The 10,000-nt window shown below is 45.1% G+C and overlaps 1 protein-coding gene across 1 annotated transcript in view; it reads right to left on the reverse strand.

The window, feature by feature from the left end:
• Positions 1-10,000, reverse strand: part of LOC127633610 (formin-2-like) — a 73,114-nt gene that overhangs the window by 51,861 nt on the left and 11,253 nt on the right. The window contains 6 exon segments of the mRNA XM_052112832.1: positions 3,497-3,638; positions 4,936-5,008; positions 5,011-5,214; positions 5,217-5,886; positions 7,517-7,578; positions 8,793-8,810. Coding sequence (XP_051968792.1) covers positions 3,497-3,638; positions 4,936-5,008; positions 5,011-5,214; positions 5,217-5,886; positions 7,517-7,578; positions 8,793-8,810 — 1,169 coding nt within the window.

Below are 10,000 nucleotides of genomic sequence, written 5' to 3' on the forward strand. Positions count from 1 at the left end.
AAATAGGGAGCAAGGGAGCATCCTATAGCTCTCAATAACTGTTCTGAGACCAGTGCAGACAGACAGCACACTGGAGGTTAAGTCATGCACTAAATAGGGAGCAAGGGAGCATCCTATAGCTCTCAATAACTGTTCTGAGACCAGTGCAGACAGACAGCACACTGGAGGTTAAGTCATGCACTAAATAGGGAGCAAGGGTGCATCCTATAGCTCTCCTATAACTGTTCTGAGACCAGTGCAGACAGACAGCACACTGGAGGTTAAGTCATGCACTAAATAGGGAGCAAGGGAGCACCCTATATCTCTCAATAACTGTTCTGAGACCAGTGCAGACAGACAGCACACTGGAGGTTAAGTCATGCACTAAATAGGGAGAAAGGGAGCACCCTATATCTCTCAATAACTGTTCTGAGACCAGTGCAGACAGACAGCACACTGGAGATTAAGGCATGCACTAAATAGGGAGCAAGGGAGCCATCCTATAGCTCTCCTATAACTGTTCTGAGACCAGTGCAGACAGACAGCACACTAGAGGTTAAGTCATGCACTAAATAGGGAGCAAGGGAGCCATCCTATAGCTCTCCTATAACTGTTCTGAGACCAGTGCAGACAGACAGCACACTGGAGGTTAAGTCATGCACTAAATAGGGAGCAAGGGAGCATCCTATAGCTCTCAATAACTGTTCTGAGACCAGTGCAGACAGACAGCACACTGGAGGTTAAGTCATGCACTAAATAGGGAGCAAGGGAGCACCCTATATCTCTCCTATTACTGTTCTGAGATCAGTGCAGACAGACAGCACACTGGAGGTTAAGTCATGCACTAAATAGGGAGCAAGGGAGCCATCCTATAGCTCTCCTATAACTGTTCTGAGACCAGTACAGACAGACAGCACACTGGAGGTTAAGTCATGCACTAAATAGGGATCAAGGGAGCATCCTATAGCTCTCAATAACTGTTCTGAGACCAGTGCAGACAGACAGCACACTGGAGGTTAAGTCATGCACTAAATAGGGAGCAAGGGAGCCATCCTATAGCTCTCCTATAACTGTTCTGAGACCAGTACAGACAGACAGCACACTGGAGGTTAAGTCATGCACTAAATAGGGATCAAGGGAGCATCCTATAGCTCTCCAATGTTAAATACTGTATTTGAAGCACGTTAAAAAATGTCATTTCCATCAGCGTTATTTCCAACACAGTTCAATTAAAGGCATTTGATAAATGGGCAGAAATAGATTTATTTAATCCTTTTTTTAAATATGACTTTCATTTAACAGGACAGTTGAAATCTGTTTTTCCTAAAATCAACCGTAGGGACATAAAAGTGCCTGTAGTTGAAGAAACACCCATATACAACCCCTTATAGAACATTTCACGGGACGAACTGAGAAGTTTAATGTTAAAGCTCGAGGCATTTCCACATACACAGTGTGAATTAATGTCTCAACACAGATCTGATAAAACGCCCGAGCGTTATGAACATTCCCAGATATTTACGAGCTGGAAAAACTCTCAGTTCTGCTTCAGACGTGATCTTCTGCTCATATGTCCAATGAGTAAATTCCCTCGCAGGGGCAGAACGCTGGAATCTCTCGTGCTCTGCGGTGCCAAGCGGTCGGGCATTATTCAGCGCTGTCTGTACTGGAGCCTGAGATCTGTACACAAACGTCAGCACTCAGTCATGGAAATAGTTTCTCTGCGTTCAAGCGCTCGTAAACTCATAAAACTGTATTTAAGTTTCAGCAGCGCCTGTGAGTTACATCATACGGTGTCTCAGACATAACACCGCACGACCCGTGACTGCAGCTCGGACCCGTGCCAGCCTGGCAGCACTGAGAAACAGACAGACGAGCGTCTACATTCACGATGCTTCTCTGCCACTCTTTTAAGTTCTGGAGTTGCAGTAAAACGAAACACTTTGTTACGACAATAAAGATGGCGCAGCCAAAAATGGCACCATGTCAAAAAGGTTCGAACAATGGGGGTTCCGTCCTGGCCGTGGAACGACGGACCAGATCTTTACTCTCGCAAGGATCCTGGAGGGCGCCTGGGAGTATGCCCACACAGTCTAGGTGTGTTTTGTGGATCTGGAGAAGGCATATGACCGGGTTCCCCGGACTATGGGAGGTACTCGCGGAGTACGGGTGGGGCGTCCCTTCTAAGGGCGATCCAATCCCTGTACGTCCAAAGCGAGAGCCGTGTCCGGGTCCTCGGCACGAAGTAGAGTTCTTTCCATGTGGGGTTGGTCTCCGCCAGGGCTGCGCTTTGTCACCAATCCTGTTTGTGATATTCAAGGACAGGGTATCAAGGCGTAGTCGGGGTGGGTAAGGGGTGTGGTTCCGTGGGCTGGGGATCACATGACCTTCAGTTCTCACTGGATCGTTTGGCGGTCGAGTGTGAAGCGGCTGGGATGAGGATTAGCACCTCTAAATCCGACGGCATTTCTTCTCAGCAGGAAACCGATGGAGTGCGTACTCCGGGTAGGGAAGGAGGTATTGCCCCAAGTGAAGGAGTTCAAGTACCTCGGGGTCTTGTTCACGAGTGACGGGACAATGGAGCGGGAGGTTGGCCGGAGTATCGGGGCAGCGGGGGCGGTATTTCACACGCTCTCTCGCACCGTTGTCCCGTGGCTGAGCCGGAAGGCAAAGCTCTCGATCTACCGGTCAATTTTCATTCCTACCCTCACCTATGGTCATGAAGGCTGGGTCATGACCGAAAGAACTAGGTCGTGAGTACAAGCAGCCGAAATGGGCTTCCTCAGAAGGGTGGCGGGCTTCTCCCTTAGAGATAGGGTGAGGAGCTCAGTCATCCGTGAGGAGCTCGGAGTAGAGCCGCTGCTCCTTTGTGCCGAAAGGAGTCAGTTGAGGTGGTTTGGGCATCTGGTAAGGATGCCCCCTGGGCGCCTCCCTAGGGAGGTGTTTCAGGCACATCCAGCTGGGAGGAGGCCTCGGGGAAGACCCAGGATTAGGTGGAGAGATTACATCTCCACACTGGCCTGGGAACGCCTCGGGGTCCCCCAGTCAGAGCTGGTTAATGTGGCTCGGGATAGGGACGTTTGGGGCCCCCTGCTGGAGCGGCTGCCCCACGACCCGACGCGTTGTTCTGCCATGTTTTTATTGAGAGAGTTTCAGGTGCGCCGAAAGTTCACGTTCTGCCCTCGCTGCGCCTTACCTAGACAATCACCACGTGAATTCCGTTACCATAGTAACGGCCTCACAGACCGGGCAGGACACACGCGTGGTGCAAGTAGTCCCACACCGAAAGACACATTTTCAGTACATTTTTAAAAATAGACAACATGGTTGTTTTTTCCCATTTTTAACCGTAGCTTAGGTTTAATAACCGTGAACGTTTATAACCTCTATTACTCTGGGTGGCACAAGCCCACCCGGCCCACTCTTGGCTACCCCACTGATTTTAATGCAGCTCTGTATTTTCAGTTAACCGTGTGGAAATGCGTCAGTCTGTGAAGAAGGGTCCACTGGGACTCACCTGTTTCGTCTTGGATCGGCTGATTGTATCTGAAAGTGGCTTCTTCTTTTCTTTAACTGCTGTTTTGGAGAAAAGTTCAACAAATTCCTCAAAATCCACGGATGGCTCTTCGATCTTGTCCCAAACAACAGAACTCGAGTCCCTGGAGAAGAAGACAAAGACATCAGAGAACAAGCAGAAAGAGAAGCACATGTCGCACTTTTCAATAGATTGAGGGCTCGATTTTCACGACTGCGCTAACAACGGTCAACGACTGTGCACAGCGTCTCATCTAACTTTCGCGAGAGCGCTAATTCCAAGATACATTTTCGTTGGTGGGAGTGTTTGTGCCATCTGTAGGTGTACTGTGTGTTTGTTTATTTATCCTCTAAAAATGCCAGCAGCAGCAGGGCAACCTAAAAATGCTAAAAACGTGCTAGCATCATGCTAACACATGTTAGCATCGCCTTGCGAAGTGCTAAAACATGCTAAAAATGTGCTAACATCATGCTAACACAAGCTAGCGAAGTGCTAAAACATGCTAAAAGCGTGCTAACATCAGGCTAACACTTATTAGCATCGCCTAGCGAAGTGCTAAAACAAGCTAAAAACGTGTTAACACATGCTAGTATCACCTAGCGAAGTGCTAAAACATGCTAAAAATGTGCTAGTATCCTGTTAACACGCTAACATCGCCTAGCAACGTACTAAAACATGCTAGCATCATGCTAACACAAACGTAACACCTACATGCTACCATCATGAAAAACACATGCTAGCAACATTCTATGACCATTATTTTAGTGCTTAGCAACAAGTTAGAAAATGCTATTTGACGAGTTTTGCCACGGCAAGCACCACTCACATTTTCTTCAGGAAATGTACCCAATTTATTACTGCTCTTCACATACACATGGGACTCTTATTTTGAAATGCCTTTAGTTTACACAGTTTACAACTGTGTTCCCAGTTGTAAATGACTCACTGACGGTCTGATTCAAACTGCTAACCTGAGTCAACACCGTCAGATGACTCGTGAAAAAGATCCGGTTCATAAGAGTCATTTGTTAACGACTCTCGCGCTGGGTTTGTTGATGCGTGCGGTGCGGCGAGCTCGTCACAACAGAACGGTGTAAAGTGGCGTGAGACACACTGGCGCTTTTAAGATGTTTTCAATAACTCACAAGATGATATCTGATGAAACCGCATATGAAAGCACACAACCCGACTTGCCAACGGCAACTAGATTTTAAATTATCGCCACAATCAAATATTGTTGCTCATTTTAGTCAGTCTTGAGCCCTGCTTATAGAAATTAGGGATGGGAATCACAAGATAACTGGCGATACGATGTTATATCAATATTTAGGTCACTTAAGTTGGTGTATTGCAATACCTTGCAATACCAAAACGTCCCATGTGAAATAATGTAAAAGTGAATGTTGTGGGTACTGAATTACTTTTTGGCGTGCAGCTGTATTCGGGTCCAGTAAAGCGGCTTCATGGGTCTCGGTGGTTCTATGTAACATTTGTGGGCGGTTTCTCCTGCGCTGCTCGGCAGCATACAGCCCCAGCGGCAGCGGAGGGGAAGAGACCCGATCCAAGCGGCAGATGAGCATACGCCCCCAGAGATGGAGGACCAGGAGGACCTGGAGGAGGAGGAGGTGCTGTACCTGCAGCAAGGCCAGGTAGAGGAGGTGGAGGTGGCGGCAGCGAAGAGCCTGAGAGAGGAGGTGGCGCGGAGGTGCGGTCATTCCAGGTAGAGGTGGCGGCGGCGGAGGCGCTGGTCATTCCAGGTAGAGGAGGCGGGCGGTCATTCAGGTAGAGGTGGCGCGAGTCATTCCAGGTAGAGGAGGTGGCAGCGGAGGCCTGGTCATTCCAGGTAGAGGAGGTGGTGGAGGTGGCGGCGGCAATGAAAAGCCTGGAGGTAGAGGAGGTGGAGGAGGAGGTGCGCTATGGTTTTGAGCCAATAAACCGCCCTGCTGCTGCTGCTGCTGGCATTTGCACACAAACGTTTGAGATCCAGGTCCAGCCTGATCAGGGGCAGATTCAGTTTCTGACCCCAGCGAGGGCTCACTCTGTCTGGGCAGCGCCGTCTCCGTGAGGCCCTGCTCCAGTGAAGGCACTTTAAACCGAAAGCTCTCGTCCACCGGCGACGTCTGAACTGATTTAGCCTCCAGCGGCAGCAGAGCGGTATTTTCAGTCTGCAGATCCACATGGCAGACATCCGGGATGAGGAAATCCTCTCCGCCACACTCGCGATCCTGTGTAATGACCTCACGCTCCACTAGAGGGTGCTGTTTCTCCAGCTCAGCGATTTTACAACGCAGGTCTTCAATGGTTTGCTCCAACAGTTCGATCACACAGACGTGCTCCTGTTTCAAATGCACCGTCTTCAACACCGACTCCTCCTAGGGGCACGGAAATAAATCAGGTTAGCTTTGTAATTTTACATTATGATATTTAAATATACCACATAATACTTTATTCACAGTATTGTTATTAGTGGTGCTTGCCAAAGGCTAGCATCGGCTAGCGAAGTGTTAAAACATGCTAAAAATGTGGTAGCATCATGCTAACACATGTTAGCATCGCCTAGCGAAGTGTTAAAACATGCTAGCATCATGCTAACACATGTTAGCATCGCCTAGCGAAGTGTTAAAACATGTTAAAAATGTGCTAGCAACATGCTAGCATCGCCTAGCGAAGTGCTAAAACATGCTAAAAACGTGATGGCATCATGCTAACACAAACATAACACCTATATGCTACCATAATGAAAAACACATGCTAGCAACTTTCTATGACCATTATTTTAGTGCTTAGCAACAAGTTAGAAAATGCTATTTGACGAGTTTTGCCACGGCAAGCACCACTCACATTTTCTTCAGGAAATGTACCCATCTAGTTTTATTTGCAATACTCGTTTTATTTGTTAATTAGGGGCTAAACACTGACGGTGCTTCTATTGTTTATATAGATTTTCTTATTAACAGAATGGTCAAAATGTGTCAAATTTGGTAGTTTTAAATTAAGCCATGCCAAATTTGGGATCTCAAACCCTCTAGCGCCACCAAACAAATGCATGCCATTTCTGAGTCCACCCGACAAGATTTCCCGCTATATAAGATTTTAAGACAACATCCAAAATACTGTCCGAGATCCATCAAAACTGCACCAGAATTATTTTAATTGATTGTTGATATTACAAACGGTTCCTCAAAAACAGGCTTCAGAATTTGGCTGCGAGGATGCCAAATAAGTGAGCCTGTATCTCAGCAATGTTTTTGGCACACTGAAATGAACATTGGTTTAAGCCATGATCAGGGCTGGACTGGGAAGAGCAATCGGCCCAGGATTTGACATAGCAACTGGCCCAAAAGTTGAGCCAAAAGTTGTTAAGTTGTTGATCAGTGTCTGGTGATGTTCACATTAATGAACTGGACTCTTATCCATGAGGTTTCTCAAACCCTTCTTGCATGACTCTCGTCAGATCCATGATATGTTCATCTGTGCTACACTGTTGCCCTCTACTGTCAACACTGTGAACTGCAGTCCTGCGGTCATGATCACAACACGTTTCATTTCTCTTTATGAACATCACAAACTCTGGGAACTATTAAACATTCCTCCAGCAGGACGCTCAAAACAAACACAACCGGGTGATAATAATTAAAATAATTGAATGGAATGGCGTGCATATGGAAATGTAACATTCATGTAAGATATCGGTCTGATCATCCCATTGATGATGAGAATGACAATAATCATGTGTTGTTTAAAGCTCCAGACACAAACATGTCCTGCATAATTAAGACAAAAGATTCATTTTGATTTATGACTTTTTCATGGGATTGTAATTCAAAGCAGGTTTGAATGAATCGTACGTGAACAATAAATGTTGGTATCTTTGTTTTAAATAACACATTTAATTCAAATGGGCTTTACTGATAGAAAAAACTATACGTGAGAAGTATTGGGCAACGTAAACAAAACATTGATTTTAGAGAGAAAAAAAGTGGTTTGAAGGAAAAGTCATACCTGAATTTGCCAGATCTCCTCTTCTTGATGTTTCGTTAAGTCTAAAACGACAGCTTGATGCTCTAAAACACACACACACACAGTCAGACAGACACACAGTCAGACAGACACACACAGTCAGTCAGTCAGACACACACACACAGTCAGACAGACACACAGTCAGACAGACACACACAGTCAGTCAGTCAGACAGACAGACACACAGTCCGACAGACAGACACAGTCACACACACACACACACACAGACAGTCAGACAGACACACAGTCAGTCAGACAGACACAGTCAGACAGACACACAGTCAGACAGACAGACACACAGTCAGACAGACAGACACACAGTCAGACAGACACACACAGTCAGACAGACACACACAGTCAGACACACACACAGTCAGACACACACACAGTCAGACACACACACGGGACTCATCACAAAACCTGTTGCATGATCAACAACAGTTTAACTTGAACCAAATAATGTCACATTAAAATCATCTGTGCTCTTATTTTGTAGTTTTGTTTGTGGATCTAGTCTAATGGTGCGTTCACATACAACGCGGAAACAAAATTAGCATCGCATTGCTCGCACGAGTTTGACCGCTGGATTAAATGTGTGTTTAAACCCGCGAGTATTCCCCCTTCTCTTCCGGAAAAGGACAGGAGGCGGGGCTTCTACGACAACTCACCTTTCCGCCATGAACAATGGCCGATATCACAACGATTGCTGCTCCGTATCTGTCGTGGAAGTCTCAGTTACGTTGACGTTGTGTCATACAACAGGTGCTCGCACACACCGCTACAACCATTCGTCCATTTTTCCAGATTTCTTCTGCTACTACGTCAGTGACACCCGGACACTCTCAATGCTGATAGTCCTTCACGACATGCGAATGAAACGCTTTTGCGTTTTCACTTCACGCCATTTGCTTCATTTTCAATTTGCGTCTATTCGCGTGTTTGCATTGACATTGTATGCAAGCGTGCTGTGCGAAGCGCTCGACTCGCATTGTATGTGAACGCACCATTACATCGACACGCATCGTCCCATATATAAGCGGCAAAATGCTCGATAGGGAGTTCAGATGCCCCAATAATCATCAGCTGAATGAGTGTTCGTGTTGACGGACACACATGTGAATAAAGAGTGAATTATGAGTCTGCTGTGGCTTGTCGCTAGGCAACGTCTCTTTAATGGCTGCTAGTAAACAAACAAACACAATTAAGACAGATCAAATGAGTTGAGGTTAAATGACACACAAATGTTTGAGATACTTACCCTCCTCTTCCTCTGCGGCTGTAAACGCAGGAAGTAAAGAAAATAACATCAGAGTGAACAGATTACAGGAACTCTGACACTCGCTAAATATGCATCATTTTTCTGAAGATGAGGCGAACGTTAAAACGACCCGTACAACACTTCAGGGCACTGAAGGGGGGCACTTAATTCCTAATTCACTTTAGGAGATCATACTTCACATCATATGAACCATTTCATTTTAATGAACAAATTAAAGCAATCAGAAGACGAGGAATTGCAATCAAAAGGAACAGTTGCTCTTCTGATCTAATCTAAAGCATCGCCATGACAACTGCATCATGTCCCGCAGATTTCTCCAGCAACTTGATCATCATCGAAAATTAATTTTAGCTTCATAATGAAATGTATATTTTCTGAAGCAGTAGTAAATGTGATCCGAGGTAAAGATGGTTAGATTTTAAGTATTTAAACATTTCATTTAAACTCTGCATTAGACAAATAGTTCTGATAGTTTATAATCTTGAGAAAAGTCTAGAACATTCGACTGAATGACGTTCTCGGACTTTATTCATCTACAGAACAGGGTACGGCTAATTTAGGTTTGTGTAAAGAAAAGGCAATTATAGGTCTAAAAATATATATATTTGTTAATTTTTTTTAATTTAATGCTTTTTCCAATTTTGTAATTAATTTTTTAATTTAATGCTTTTCCCGGTTTGGTAAAACATTTTCATAATTCAATGCGCGCGAGATATTTGTGTCGACACTCCTGGAAGTGTCACGTGTGCTGATCGGATCTATATGCCGTAAAGATCAATACATAATAATGTACAATAAATGGGCTTTCAATACTGTCGTCATGGTAACACAGGCTAACGATTGGGGCAAACTCTGTCATGACACTACACAACAAAGTGTTTCCAAACCAGTTTTTCACGACATTAGATGACAGAGTTTATAGCGATAATGTGCATTTCCATCAGATTTATTTTGATGCGCTAAAACTTTTTCGCAAAAAATCCTTGGATGAAAACGTAGTTAGTTACAAAAATGTGGAACCAAATTATAAAAATAGCAACATTTCAGACAGTTGCAAATGTAGCCCAGGTGCTAGCTAGTTTGGGACCAAATGTTAATTTGTAATTATTAATAATGTGTATTTTTAATTGTTTGATAACTTTCTGTAACTTTGGTCACAGGGTTGAGCCTGGGGGATTCAGTCCACG

This window comes from Xyrauchen texanus, chromosome 40, assembly GCF_025860055.1.
Source record: "Xyrauchen texanus isolate HMW12.3.18 chromosome 40, RBS_HiC_50CHRs, whole genome shotgun sequence".
NCBI classification, from domain to species: domain Eukaryota; kingdom Metazoa; phylum Chordata; class Actinopteri; order Cypriniformes; family Catostomidae; genus Xyrauchen; species Xyrauchen texanus.